General features: G+C 40.6%; 1 protein-coding gene across 1 annotated transcript in view; it reads left to right on the forward strand.

Annotated features, from left to right (window-relative positions):
- The window catches only part of LOC143997354 (E3 ubiquitin-protein ligase RNF31-like), a 126,757-nt gene that overhangs the window by 37,865 nt on the left and 72,880 nt on the right, over positions 1–16,012 (forward strand). Inside the window, exons 2-4 of the mRNA XM_077492934.1 lie at positions 5,184–5,222; positions 9,232–9,277; positions 13,577–13,647. Of these exons, the coding sequence (XP_077349060.1) occupies positions 5,187–5,222; positions 9,232–9,277; positions 13,577–13,647 (153 nt within the window). The 5' untranslated portion in view covers positions 5,184–5,186. The remainder of the gene's footprint in view (positions 1–5,183; positions 5,223–9,231; positions 9,278–13,576; positions 13,648–16,012) is intronic.

A 16,012-nucleotide genomic window follows, 5' to 3' on the forward strand; every position in this document is an offset into this window, starting at 1 on the left:
GTAACGGTTCAAGGGTTCTTGATCAGTAGAGAAATCTTCAGGGAAAAAAATATATACATCCAGTATATACACTTCTCTTCTACCTCCAGCACAAACTTGCTTGTAGAACTACAACGCCCAGGACCAGCTAGCACTGACAGTTTAATCCAACACAATCTCAGCCAGCAAAGCAAATGCCCTTGCAGGCAGGGACTGTGGACCCCTTTGGTAGTTTAGTAAAAGAGAGGTCTTTGGTGCTAGCTGTCCTATTCCTGTGGCTACTGCTCCCAATACCACCTCTGCAGGCAATGCCAGCCCACCTGGCTGCAGCTGCCCCTTTCACTAGCCCTCCTGGCAATTTCTCCACATTCCTCCCAGACTACTCTGCATCACCCAGACTGCTTGCACCCAGTCCCTTCAGGCATTCCTCTCAGTCTTCTGACTGCAACACTCAGCAGCCCACTTGGCAGTCTTTTTCCCTGGCGACTTGCCCGGTAGTGTCCTCCTGCTGTCTTCTCCTTGCTCCCGTGCCTCCATGTGTCATGAGAAGGGGTCTCTTTCACACCCCAGCGCAGTCTCCCCCCCCCCCAGACTAGGAGCCTACTCTCAAAGGCCTCCGACAGCCTAACACTTCATCTCCATCTTCCACCCGAACTCACACTGCCCCAACTGGGCTGACCCAGAGTATTGAGGGGGGCCTGCCCCCTGCCAACCCATCTGTTGGGGATTGGTCAGGGCCTCTTAGAATACTTCAGCCAGCTCCTCCTAGAACCCTCCCAACTGCTTCTGGAATCTTCTCCAAATTTTCAGCAAGCAAGGAGGAGTTCACCAGAGAAGCTGCTGCTGAGTCATCCAGTCACTCAAACTCTAACCCAGAAAATCAAACATAGGCTTGGCTGCTGCCCAAGTCTGAATTTACCTACACTAACAAAAATCCTAACATTAGCACCAAAGCCACATTAGGGGGTGCTACAAGTACAATTGGCACCTACCTACAAATGAGTCTTATTTAAGAAAGTGTATGCAAGAACTATCTACCACAGCAACCATATTTTAACCTGCTCAGCAAAATCACCACATACCTGTGGAAATCAATTGAAATAATCAGAAGAATAATAATTAGTGGGACTGCTTTAGCAGTCCCACTATTGTTATTCTTTTTTTATTTATTAATCATCATCATCTTTTTAATTTTATTTTTCCGTACGTTTTTTGGCTCTGCGTAAGTTCTGCATACTTTCAGCTATTAAAGCCATTCAACTTTTATAACGTTCAGCTCTTTCAGCTGATGTGTGCTCTCCTTCAAACTTTTTTCTACTATTTATACTTTTTAAAATAGTAAGCTTTTTAACCCTTTTTTTTAACATTGAAGTCAATGAGAGCATGCTTAAAATCCGTAAAATCTTCTTCTGCTGCCAAAAGTTTCAGCTCCTGCATACTTTTACCTACAGATGCAAACTACAAAAAATGTTCACAAAATATTCAGCTATCTGGCTATATCTTTTCAGTTTGATATCTTTTACAGTTTTTGTGATAAAGGTGTTTAAGTTTAGTGATAATTTCAGAACATTTCATTAAATTTAGGGAAGCCAGGCTTTTGTTGTCTGTTTTGTTTCCATGGTTACCAACACTTCTTATACACAGTGATGGGCAGTGAGGGAGAGCACAGACACACCATGTACTGATTTCTAATAGAGGAATATGATGGGCAGTTTTGATGGGGGCAATATAATGGGACAGTTTTGATGCTATTCAGCATTCCCACGCATTTTCTCCAGGAAATGCATTTTCTAGTTAATAATCATCATCTTTTTATTATTATTCCGTATGTTTTTTGGCTCTGTGTAACAACTTCTGCATACTTTTAGCTATTAAAGCCATTCAACTTTTAAAATGTTCATCTCTTTCAGCTGATGTGTGCTCTCCTTCAACTTTTTTCCTACTATTTATACTTTTTAAAATATTAAGCTTTTTAACACTTTTTTTTAACATTGAAGTCAATGAGAGCATGAAATCCGTAAAATCTTCTTCTGCTGCCAAAAGTTTCAGCTCCTTCATACTTTCACCTACAGATGCCAAACAAACTTTAAAATGTTCACAAAATATTCAGCTATCTGGCTGTATCTTTTCAGCTAGATATCTTTTACAGTTTTTGTGAAAAAGCTTTTTAAGTTTAGTGATAATTTCATTAAATTTCATTAAATTTAGGGCAGCCAGGCTTTTGTTGTCTGTTTTGTTTCCATGGTTACCAACACTTCTTATACACAGTGATGGGCAGTGGGGGAGAGCACAGATACACCACGTACTGATTTATAATAGAGGAATATGATGGGGCAGTTTTGATGGGGCAGTTTTGATGCTATTGAGCATTCCCACACATTTTCTCCAGGAAATGCATTTTCTAGTTAATCATCATCATCGTCATCATCTTTTTAGTGGGAATGCTTCAGCAGTCCCACTATTGTTATTTGTTTTTTTATTTATTAATCATCATCATCATCATCATCATCTTTTAAATTGTATTATTCCGTAAGTTTTTTGGCTCTGCGTAACTTCTGCATACTTTCAGCTATTAAAGCCATTCAACTTTTAAAATGTTCAGCTCTTTCAGCTGATGTGTGCTCTCCTTCAACTTTTTTTCTACTATTTATACTTTTTAAAATATTAGGCTTCTTAACACTTTTTTTAACATTGAAGTCAATGAGAGCATGCTAAAAATCTGTAAAATCTTCTTCCGCTGCCAAAAGTTTTAGCTCCTTCATACTTTCACCTACAGACGCCAAACAAACTTTAAAATGTTCACAAAATATTCAGCTATCTGGCTATATATTTTCAGTTTGATATCTTTTACAGTTTTTGTGAAGAAGCTGTTTAAGTTTAGTGACCATTTCAGAAAATTTCATTAAGTTTAGGGCATCTAGGCTTTTGTTGTCTGTTTTGTTTCCATGGTTACCAAATCTTATACACAGTGATTGGCAGTGGGGAGAGGCGGCTGGAGCATCTCATATTACAGAGAGCACAGACACCATGTATATATAGAGGAATATGATGGGGCAGTTTTGATGGTGGCAATATGATGGGGCAATTTTGATGCTATTCAGCATTCCCACGCATTTTCTCCAGGAAATGCATTTTCTAGTCTGTTTATGTTTTATATTATGTGTTTCATTTAAAATCTTCATCACAATAACCTGAAGAACGGGGGATAAAGTTGGGGGCTGTCCTGAATCAACCAGAACCCCCCTCCCCCCATCCTGCTCCTTCTTCCACCCCCCTTTTTTTTCTTCTCTCTTTTTTCTCTCCTTCCCTACATGTTGTTCCATACCATTCTTGTTGACCTTGAGCCCCGGGCGCTGGACCTCACCCGGGGAAATGAGAAGCTAGAGGGAGAGGGAAGCAAAAGACAGAAGAGACATAGGCTGGTAATATTCACCCTACTCACTAACAGAGGACCTTATACTTGCAAGTCTTTGACTGGCCGATTATAACTTGAACTAGCTCATCCACTTGATCTATGTTAAGTATGTGATATAGCATATCTGCCTCTCCCTCCATCTTTTCCCCTTTGTTTCTAAAAAATGTGTGTCTATTGTTTTGTATATGCCCTTATTGGGCACAGTTTGCATTAATAAAACTTATATTGCAAAAAAAAAAAAAAAAAACATCTTCATCACTCTTTACATGGAGCAAAAAGGGATGATCATGAAAAGGGCGCAGTAATCCACATGTACAAATCAAAAATTTTATTTTAATTACAGCATGACTGCAGTAAATTTTAACCTGATTTGGCTACTTAAAGTGATCCCAAAAAAAATGGAAACAGTCCCTCAGGGTTTTTTTTTTTAGGCAGCTATATATAGATGAGAAAAATAACCATTGAGTAAAGAATAAAAAATCTTTATTGGAAGATAAGGTGGGATATTACATGAGTGTCAAAATATGAGCTTGAATGGGGATATAACCATGCCAAATACAGGAGGTAGCAAACATAAGGGTTATACAAAGCATTTCATAAGACTATTGCATATCAGTTACTGACGCGTTTCGACCCATGGTGTTTGGGGTCTCTTCAGAGGATAAGTTTGCTAAGAAAAATAAAATTTATAATACTATATCAAATTTATTTAAAAACAAGATATAATATATGCAAAAATGTTTGGTAACACGTTGCACATAATTACCACTGCATTTAGAGATACCCCTCGGTCAAAACCTCACACACAGCTGTCAGATCATTCTGTGCACCCCCATGCCACAATGAGACACCAAGCCCCTTAAAGTGATCCTAAAGCCTAAACATTTTTACCTTAAAGCATTCCTTGCATTAAGTTAAAAAATATTTAGGTAGCAGAATAACACTCTTATACTGTATATAATACTTTACAATCACTTTAAAGTTTCATATTATTGTTTCCTTTCATAGGGCCATGTTGAATATGCTTGTAAATAAAGAGGAGCAAATCTGCCAGGGATTCATTCACAAACAGTTTCATGAATCTTGCGCTATTTTCTAGTCTAGAGAGTGTAAATCAAACAAAAGGCATGGGAAACTGGGCACTGCCACAAGGGAAACATGCAGTATCAATGCTAAAGCTAAAAAAATAAAAATAATAAATAATAATAAAAAAACTGTATGTCTCAATACACAGAATTGTCAGTTGTACCCAACAGCTCCAACACACAATGACATTATAGTTGCTGTGAGCCCATCCTTTTATAGAAAGGGAATTAGGTTATCAATTCCATGTAAATATTGATGTCACTGACCAAAGGCAAATGCTGTGTACTGCATTATAGGCTGTTCCTGGTGGTAAGCCTACGGAGTTTTATTTAAAAAAATGAGTGGTTCCTGGAAAAACGGTAAGGCGAACCTGAACCTCATCCCTATTTGTAATCTATGTTCCTGGAGTAAGGAAGATTAAATGTTTTAAATGTTACTGATATGACAAGAGCTTTATCGTAATGGAGGGGACATTTCACTGAAATTAGGAGTTTAAAAGTATTTTTTTATCTGATCCTGGCCATCACTTTAGTGGTGTTTTTTTTATATATATCAAATATACATTTATTGCTACAAATATACATTTTTGACAATGGACTAGGATAATGGTAAATGTTGAAAGTTAAATGCAATGTTTTATATTATATGCTACATTTCATCTATGCGGTATAATCTAACATTGTCATTTTGCCTTATGTTCCAGATCATGAAAATAGAACATGCGGAAAATAACTGCCTCCAGGTCAGGACGGGGCATTGTGCCTGAAGGGACACTTTGCTATAAGAGACAGAAGAATTGTAAAATATGATTTACAGGATGATTGTTCTGCTCTAACTCTATACCACTGCAGCTACAGTTATAGTGATCACATATTTTCATTCATAAACAAGGCCATTTATCAACAGCGCTAAACTAAAAAAAGGAAGAGGAAGCTAGTAAATGTGTAAAAATCACATTGAAAATTACTTAAAGAAAATATTGGGAAAAAAAGTACCACATTTTTTCTTCAGTTTTGGATCAAGTAGGGAAGGGTAAAAACTTCCTTCAGTCTATTTTTAGCTGTCTGTGTCCTGTTAGTAGAGTTCTCTTCATGTCTTGTTCCAGAGAGGCAACAGAGTGCATATCTCTACATAACAAGTGGAATCCCCCCCCCCCCCCAAGCTAGAGTCTCACTTGTGCGGCTCTGCAAGCCATGTTTTTCATGGGCACAGAAGACTACCATGTTTCCCCAAAAATAAGACCGGGTTTTATATTAATTTTGACAACAAAAGACACATATGCTGTCTTCTCTCCCTCCATGCCTGTCAGGAATTCCCTGTGTAAAAGTGCTTGTACAATACTAGAATCCACTCCATTACTGTATCACACAATGCAAAATGTATGCTTCTGCAATCCAACCATGCCACATACCTTCTTATAGAACCGATTGGCGCTTCCATGACCCGAGGGAGCAGAGGGAGGGGGGCCCAAGATCTCCTGCTGACAGCTTGGAGAAGGGGAGATCATCTGAGCCCCACTTGCCACTTCCTTAGCCTGCAGAACCTCTCCTCCCCGCTCTGAGCACTGCGGGGGGATCCCCTGCTGACAGCTGGGAGGAGAGCAGCAGGAGATCAGCTGATCGCCGAACAGCGATATTCCTCAGGTACTTGCCACAATTAGATCACACAAACCGACACAGTCTACACTATACACTACTGGATTCCAGCACTCTATCAGCACTTTAAATTAGGGCTTATTTTCAGGGTAGGTCTTATTTTCAGGGTAGGTCTTATTTTCAGGGAAAACATGGTATTCATTCCCTGCAGGCTTTCTCAAACTTTTCAGCACAGAGAAACCCTTGAAATTACTTTCCTTGTCTCAGTGAACCCCTGCTAAACGTTACTATATCTACAGCTCATGATACATTAGAGCAGGGGTGTCAAAACTGGGAAGCCCTCCAGCTGTTGAAGAACTACAAGTCCCAACAAGCCTCTGCCTGTGGGAGCCATGCTTATAACTATCAGTCTTGCAATGCTTCATGGGACTTGTACTTTTGCAAAAGCTGGAAGGCCATCAGTTTGAAACCTGTGCATTAGAGTGATGGTGAGAAGAATGCTCCGTACACTTGTGATTATTGGGAAATATGCCCTTTTTACAGATAGCTAAAAAGATCATTGTTATCAGTGGGAACTTATCCGAGAGGCAAAAATTGTCAACCCCTGGAGGAACCCTAGGGCTCCACGGAACCCTGGTTGAGAAACCGTGGTCTAGAGAAGTCTTTTTCAACCATGGTGCCTAGGGGTACCTTGAGATTTCTTCAGAAGTGGCTTGGCAAAATGCATAAAATTGCCCAAACACTGTAAACAAACCAGCATGTAGATGAAGCCTGCCTTTTAGTTACAGTATCTCACAAAAGTGAGTACACCCCTCACATTTTTGTAATTATTTTATTATATCTTTTCATGTGACAACACTAAAGAAATGACACTTTGCTACAATGTAAATTAGTGAGTGTACAGCTTATATAACAGTGTCAATTTGCTGTCCTCTCAAATAACTCAATACACAGCCATTAATGTCTAAACCACTGGCAACAAAAGTGAGTACACCCCTAAGTGAAAATGTCCAAATTGGGCCCAATTAGCCATTTCCCTCCCTGGTGTCATATGACTCGTTAGTGTCACAAGGTCTCAGGTGTGAATGAGGAGCAGGTGTGTTAAATTTGGTGTTATCACCCTCTATCATACTGGTCACTGGAAGTTCAACATGGCACCTCATGGCAAAGAACTCTGAGGATCTGATAAAAGGAATTGTTGCTCTACATAAAGATGGCCTAGGCTCTAAGAATATTGCCAAGATCCTGAAACTGAGCTACAGCACGTGGCAAAGACCATACAGTGATTTAACAGGACAGGTTCCATTCAGAACAGGCTTCGCCATGGTTGACCAAAGAAGTTGAGTGCTCAGAGTCATATCCAGAGGTTGTCTTTGGGAAATAGACATATGAGTGCTGTCAGCATTGCTGCAGAGGTTGAAAGGGAGGGGGTTAGCCTGTCAGTGCTCAGAGCATACGCCACACACTACATCAAATTGGTCTGCGTGGCTGTCATCCCAGAAGGAAGCCTCTTCTAAAGATGATGCACAAGAAAGCCCGCAGTTTGCTGAAGACAAGCAGACTAAGGACAGGGATTACTGGAACCATGTCCTGTGGTCTGATGAGACCAATATAAACATATTTGGTTCAGATGGAGTCTGTGTATGTGGCGGCAACCAGGTGAGGAGTACAAAGACAAGTGTGTCTTACCTACAGTCAAGCATGATGGTGGGAGTGTAATGGTCTGGGGCTTCATAAGTGCTGCCGGCACTGGGGAGCTACAAATCATTGAGGGAACCATGAATGCCAACATGCACTGTGACATACTGAAGCAGAGCACGATCTCCTCCCTTCAGAGACTGGGCCGTAGGGCAGTATTCCAACATGAAAACAACCCCAAACCCACCTCCAAGATGACCACTGCCTTGCTAAAGAAGCTGAGGGTAAAGATGATGGACTGGCCAAACATGTCTCCAGACCTAAACCCTATTGAACATCTGTGGGGCATCCTCAAATGAAAGGTGGAAGATCTCTAACATCCACCCGCTCTGTGATGTCATCTTGGAGGAGTGGAAGAGGACTCCAGTGGTAGCCTTTGAAGCTTTGGTGATTTATATGCCCAATATGGTTAAGGCAGTGCTGTAAAATAATAATGGCCACACAAAATATTGACACTTTGGGCCAAATTTGGAAATTTTCACTTAGGGGTGTACTCACTTTTGTTGCCAGTGGTTTAGACATGAATGGCTGTGCATTGAGTTATTTTGAGGGGACAGCAAATTTACACTGTTATACAAGCTGTACACTCACTACTTTACATTGTAGCAAAGTGTCATTTCTTCAGTGTTGTCACATGAAAAGATAGAATAAAATATTTATAAAAATGTGAAGGGTGTACTCACTTTTATAAGATATTGTACACAAAGCCACAGGTTTTCATTGTGCACCATTACAACCTTCTAGCTGCCGGCATCCTAACAACCATTAGCATAACCACTTGATAAGGGGGGATGTCAGTCGCCTGCATAGCATTATTGTTTGACCCTCCTCTGCTCCTCTCCATCAGCATTGGGGTCACATTAGCTGAGCGATGGAGAAAAGCTGAGAGAGAAGAGAAACATTGGAATGCTAGTCAGTAACAGTTTGTAAAAGTGGATTTTGGAGGAATATATCACCTCTAAGGTTGGGCATCCTACATGTGTGGATGTTGATGCATTATGTAAAACTATTAGAATAGTTTTTACATTTTAGAATTGGGTGTACTTTTTAAAGGGTGTCTCAAGGTTGTCCATAATTGTTAAAGGTTGCCTTGACTGAAAAAAGTTTGAGAAACACTGGTCTAGAGACTGCTAACTTGGCAAATTATTAAATAAGATGGAAATGACAATGAAATGTGGAAATAAAAATGTGTAGCTACTGTAAAACATGTACTCCTAAAAAGATACTTTGATAATGTTGACATTTGTTAGGTGATTTATTAACGTATGAACATTTGTTCTCTTCAAACATCAGTCACGCGCAAAGGAATTGTTCCTTAATTTATTTTTATTTTTTTAGATTGAGCTTCTCATTATTTTTCTTTACCTTCTATCACACTTTAGTTAATCAGACTCTGCATATTTCAAGAAAACATTTCAGTTTGTGTCTTTTAAAAATGACTTCTTTCTTTGACTTTAGATTGTCATTCGTCGATGTTTAAGTTGGCTTTGCTGTACAAAAAGAGGTAAACCGCATATATGTTTATCATGTACACTCAGTCTGTTTTGAAGCTTGTAGTATAACACATAGCTCTAAATATGTAATGTGTACATTACCCAGGGTTCAAAGATACTGAGCCTAAATAAAACACCTTCAAATATTATTAGCACCCAGTGGACATGTTTCTGGCACTGCCCGTGACATTATTGCTTTCCCAAGCAAACAGAAGAAGATAATACTAAAAGTACATTTTAGTACCCCTCTCACTAAACACTCTTGGCATTTTTTGATTACTTTCCTCAGACTCCAGAAACCATCTTCATCGCCAGTCCTATAAGGTACCAGCATCAGCTCAAGAGAGGTCAATAGCATGGTTTTACTTTTTGGATGGATAGGAAGGAGCAAAGTTTATAGAGATAAGGATTTTATATTTACTTATATAAAAACCTTAGACACACACGCTAACTACATCTAGTAAAATTCAAACTGTTGTTTTTGTACAGTCATTCGCTACACAGAATTAAGTTACAGTTACTGACCTTGTTATATAATGCATGCCATCTCACACATCACGTCAGTTTATTTAGCTTTGATTACAGGTTCAATAATGCAGAGATTCATGTGCCAATTTGTTATATTATTGAGAGATTCAGTCCCATACCCCTAATCATGTGGTTCACATAACTCAGAGAGGTATGGCTGACCCTGCTTAAGGCTGGATTCACACACACATTCAAACTGCATAGGTGTGAATCCAGCCTTAGAATCTATTGTCCAGGAAGTGCTTAGTGGATATTATGTAAGCATGCTGAGAACCCCTTATGATATCCATATGAATAGAGCCAAAAGATGACTCAACATCAATAATTAGTTTTGATAATACTTCTAGTGGGTCCACATATACACAAAACATGCATGTATGACAATGCAAAAGTGGACAGAAACAGAAAGATACAGCCCAGGCTTTCATCCAAAGCAAAGGTTTGCTACCAGTCCACAGACATTCAGAAGCAGAGCTAGCATGTCATAGAACATTGAATCACAATGTGTGTGTGTGTGTATATATATATATATATATATATATATTTTTTTTTTTATATTATATATTATATATATCATAAGTCTTGGTTTTTTTTATAGACACCCTCTTTCCCACTGGCTTTTCTTGTATTTTGCTGTATTAATTTTACCCTCTACCCTCACAAACCTTCCAAAGCCTGCTGCAAAGAAACATCTTCCATGCATGTTCACTTAGGCTGGATTCACACCTAGGCATTTTTAGTGCTTTTTGCATTTTGCAGAATTGCACTAACATTTAACATTGTTTCCTATGGAATATGTTCTGTAGTGCAAATCTGTAAAATGCAAAAAGACACTAAACATGTGTAGGTGTGAATCCAGCCTTACATTTGACAGCATGTTCTTTTCAGGTTTACAGGTATGCCATACTTTTTTATTTCTTGATGATTGCTTTAACTGTAGTCCAAGGGATAATTAGTAACTTAGAAATGTTCTTGTCATGGGGTTGCTTGGAGTGGTCTTTTGTTTTCATGGAGTAGGTTATGCCACAGTACAAGAAAAGAGAAGAAGAACCGCGCAGTCCCTAAAAATTAATATTAGGGTGTACGCCCCCCGTATAGGAGACTACATATACAAAGCAAATAGTGAATAGAGTGCAGTATCACCTATTACATACGTTAAACTCAAAATACACCTCCTGTGTGGGAGACTATATATGAAAAAACAAACGATAAATGTAGTATAGTGTCAAATATTACATGTTATAAATCACAGAAATTGCAAAAATAGCACCAATGCCTACAGATTATACAGAAAAAAGTGCAAAATATATTGTGCATACACTTCGAAAAAAGTTTTTTTATAACATAAGCAAACCAACTGAAAATCTGAATGTGTCCTTTTTTTTGGTAGTCCTTAAACTAAATCCAGAAAAACGGTAGGTTGTAAAAAACACCACGTGTCACATCTAGTAGCGTTGACTTTCTGATTCATATTCCAAGCCACGAGGCATACTATAGTGCACCACCACCAGAAATTAAGATTGGCTCCTTACCAGACGTCCTCAAATAATACGCTCTAAGGGATCAAGCCAGACCGTACGTATTCCTCAATCCTCCAACAAGACTCCACCCTCATCCAAGACCACAATTCAAAGGGGCTCCAATGTGTTTAAAATGAATGGTCCACCATAAGAAGGGAAAGAAAGCGCTCCAAATAGTGTAAAAACATTTATTAAAAGTATCAAATAATAAGAAATACACTTACAAAATTACTGTAAGATAAGGCATGTCACAATGGGAAGCATCGGCCGAACGCAATTCTCCAAAGGTATATCCTTATTCCAGCTGGTAGTTTGAGGCAAAGAGTAGCGTGTCACACCACCCTACGCGTTTCGTGATATATCACGTCGTCTCGGGGTACGGGTGACACGCCATTCTGCCTCTTTTTATAATATGCTATGACCCAAGCCTCCTCCTCCATGGAGAGCCCAAGCCTCACTCTCAGTCCCGCGCCGGAAGTGACGCACGTGCATCATAACTAATTGACCAATCACCACCTTCGCGATAGTCTATTGACCAGTGTTGGTTGGTTTGCCGCCACAGTACAAACTTGCCAGAAATGAACCACTTCAGCCCCGGACAATTTTACCCCCTTCCTTACCAGAGCACTTTTTGTGTTTCGGCACAGCGTCGCTTTAACTGACAATTGCGCGGTCGTGCGACGTTGCACCCAAACAAAATTGACGTAATTTTTTCCCACAAATAGAGATTTCTTTTGGTGGTATTTGATCACCTCTGCGGTTTTTATTTTTTGTGCTATAAACAAAAGAAGAGCGACAATTTTGAAAAAAACACAATATTTTTTACTTTTTGCTATAATAAATATCCCATTTAAAAAAAAATAATAATAATTTTCCCTCAGTTTAGGCTGATATGTATTCTTCTACATATTTTTGCTAAAAAAAAATCACAATAAGCTTATATAGATTGGTTTGCGCAAAAGTTATAGCGTCTACAAAATAGGGGTTATATTTAAGGCCTTTTTTTAAATTTTTTTTACTAGTAATGGCGGCGATCTGCATTTTTTTCGTGACTGCGACATTGTGATGGACATATCGGACACTTTTGACACATTTTTGGGACCATTCACATTTACACAGCGATTGGTTTTATAAATTTGCACTGATTACTGTGTAAATGTGACTGGCAGGGAAGGGGTTAACACCAGGGGGCGCTGCAGGGGTTAATATGTTCCCTATGGGAGTGATTCTAACTTTGAGGGGAGGAGACCGATCGGTGTTCCTCTGTACTGGGAACACACCATCGGCCTCCTTTCCACTGACAGGACGTGGATCTGTGTGTTTACATACACAGAGCCACGGTCCTGCTGTGTTCCCGGGCAATCGTGGGTGCCCGGCAGACATCACAGCCGCCAGGCACGCGCACCGGGTCCCGCGCGTCGCCGGTTGCGCTCTCGTGCCCCCTAGGCGACCGGGAATGGGAGGATGTCATATGACGCCCACCCAGGATGGAAGATCCCATCTGTGGGCGTCATATGACTATGGGTGGGTAGGGAAGTGGTTGAACTTTCCTGAAACCCCTTAACTACACACAAGTAATCTCCTGTTATGTGACTTTGGAAAAGAATTAGCTGCACCTGTGATGATTGGAATGTGTCATAGTAAAGTTGATGTATACTTATACACAAACTGCACTCCTGTGATCCACAGGAGAAGTACAGCCAAACAAATGTTGATTTAATATTCTAAGGGGATGATTACTATTTATAGGTACTGTAATGCCCTGTACACACGGTCAGACTTTCTGACGGAAAATGTGCGATCGGATCGCGTTGTCGGAAAATCCGATCGTGTGTGGGCTCCATCAGACTTTTTCCGTCAGCATTTCCAACACACAAAGTTTGAGATCTGGATCTAAAATTTTCCGACAACAAAATCCGATTGTTCAAATTCCGATCGTGTGTAGACAATTCCGATGGACAAAGTGCCATGTATGCTCAGAATAAATTACGAGATGAAAGCTATTGGCTACTGCCCTCTTTACAGTCCTGTCTTAAGTGGTTTACGCCACCTCATTCTGAACGATTGGATTTTCCGACAACTTTGTGCGACCGCGTGTATGCAAGTCAAGTTTGGCCCAAAATCCGTCGAAAAAAATCAGATGGATTTTGACGTCGTGTGTATAGGGCATTACAGAAAATTTGTTAATTTTTAAATATTTAATTGTAATGTTATATTAACAACAGGCACATCAGTGAATTCATCCAAGTTTGTTTTTAACAGACTCTGACAATACAGCCACAAGAAACGAAGTTGTCAATACAGCCAGCTCCAGAAGAATAAGCTTCAGTCAAGTAAGGAATGCTGGTTTTGACTCTAATAGAGTAACCAATACATGATGTCTTCTAAATGAGAATTTAGAATAGATTTAGATTGTATTATTGTATTTTTCCACCTTAATTTTTCTGTCCACTCAAAAATATTTTCAGTTTTTAGTAAATGCTGGAGAGTTAATCCACCTGACAATGTCTTATAACTTTTGGCAGTTCTATTGACGAGACCCCTTTGCTTGAGTTCATGGGTTTGCACATTTGAGTCTGTGGCCATTAGGATGGGTTTCCACTATACATTTTGCGTTTAGGAATTTTTTAGAATGTCAAATGCAACAGGAAGACCTGAAAAACACAAAGATGTTCAGGAACATCCTGATCTCCTTTGTTGGGATTTATGCAGGGAGGGGGGAATTTTACTCTTGAGGTATAAAAGGCCAATGTCAGCCCGCCAGATCTAATGCATAACTACATGTAGCCCTGCTCCCATAGGAGCTGCTTGGATCCTGGGTCTCCCACTGATTAATCCACAGCCAATTACACTGTATTTCCACACAGCCAGGTGCGCACGCTCTTCCGTTCATTGCCTCTAATGATCAGTTTAGGGGATGTGTTTTTATTTTTTACTTGGAGAAAGTGGATAGGAGCAGGGAATTAGTAGGCTACTGCAAATTAACTATGCACAAGCGTATGCACAAGCGAGGACCACTCTCTCTGTAGAACTGTGAAGCAGATTATCTGCTGAACCATACAGCATTTGTATGGAAGAACAAGTCCCTTTGTTGCAGAAGAAACTCAGTGGACTCTGTTTCTTCAAGTCACTAGCCAGTTCCCCCTTTAGCTCACATGCCCAATATGCTGACTTCTAGGACCAAGAGGGAACCCTGAGCACATGTGCCCATCAGATTTAAATACAGGCACCCAGCATTCCTTGGGGCACATCCCCTTCTAATTAGCCATGGCTGTATCCACAATCATGTTCTCACCTGCTAGGTTTCCTCTCACTGTCCAATATGCCTTCTTGCTATTGGATCAGAGTGACACATCAAGACAGCATGAGCAGCATCGGAGGGTTCGGAATTCGCCGAACGGCCGAACAGCCAATGTTCGAGTCGAACGTACGTTCGACTCGAACACGAAGCTCATCCCTACTTGGGACATCAGCTCACCTAGAAGATCGGGAGCTCAGATGGTGTTAACCCCGAGTGATCTGGCGTACTGGCGGTATCGTATGTAATCCATGTTTAAGTGTCTCAATTTACACAAGGTTTGATAACCACGATATGAACCTCTTTTTCACATAGACAATTGTGGATAAGTTCCCGAGTTGGACATTGCGTGTGTGATTTTTTAGCATTCAATAAATGACTATTTTATATACCACAATTTACGTATAGGTCTCTTTAGTGCGCTGATTTTTTCTTTTTACTAAAATCTCATTGTAACTGCTTATATTGCCTGCATTGCTTATAAAAATTACAAAAGGCTGCAGAATTTTCAGTGTTTCATGGAAACTACAGGGGTCTTGTCCAGCTCCAGGGGGCCTGTGCAGCTCTCCTGTACACTTGGATAGGAGGGGCAGAGGGGGCTGCATAAAGATGAGCCGCTTCTCTCCATTTTCCTGCTGCAACTGGTGAAAGCCTGCTTTCTCTCCCTCCCTCCCACAGTGACTGCAGGAGGAAAATGAAGGGGATCGCTTCCTCTATATGCCACCCCTGCTATCCCTCCTATTCAGCTTCCTCTTCTTTCTGCTGTCCCCAGGCCCATGTGGGCTCCCCTGCCCCCCCCCCCCTTGTCCCACGCATCTCTGCCAGCTTTCCCCCTCTCTTCTCCAGCCATCTGCTGAGGGGAATGTGTGAGGATGGAGAGTGGTGAAGGGGCCGGTAAATATGTCATTTACCGACCCCTTCCTCTTCAGAATGGAACCAGTATTGATCACTGACTTTGTCCATTCATAACTAAAGCTTAGTAAACTATGTTTATGGGAAGCTCTTTACAGAGCTATTCCTGCCCATTCATTGTGTGCAGCTGAGGCTACAGAGATGGAGATTAATGCCGCGTACACACGAGAGGACTTATGTCCGACAGACCTCCAAAGGAGTTCCGCCGGAGTTCCGACGGAGTTCTGGCGGAGTTCTGGCGGACTTTTCGACCGAACGGACTTGGACACACACCATCACACCAAACTCCGACGGAGTCGAACGTGATGACGTACGACTGGATTCGAATAAGGAAGTTCATAGCCAGTAGCCAATAGCTGCCCTAGCGTCGGTTTTAGTCCGTCGGAGTAGCATACACACGAGCGGATTTTTCGAAGGGGACCGGGTCCGGCGGAGTTCCGTCGGGAAAATTTGAAGCATGGTTCATTTCTAAAGTCCGTCAGACTTTG

Source organism: Lithobates pipiens, unplaced genomic scaffold, assembly GCF_037356315.1.
Source record: "Lithobates pipiens isolate NorthernLeopardFrog02 unplaced genomic scaffold, aLitPip1_a1.2 Scaffold_19, whole genome shotgun sequence".
In the NCBI taxonomy this organism is placed as follows: Eukaryota; Metazoa; Chordata; class Amphibia; order Anura; family Ranidae; genus Lithobates; species Lithobates pipiens.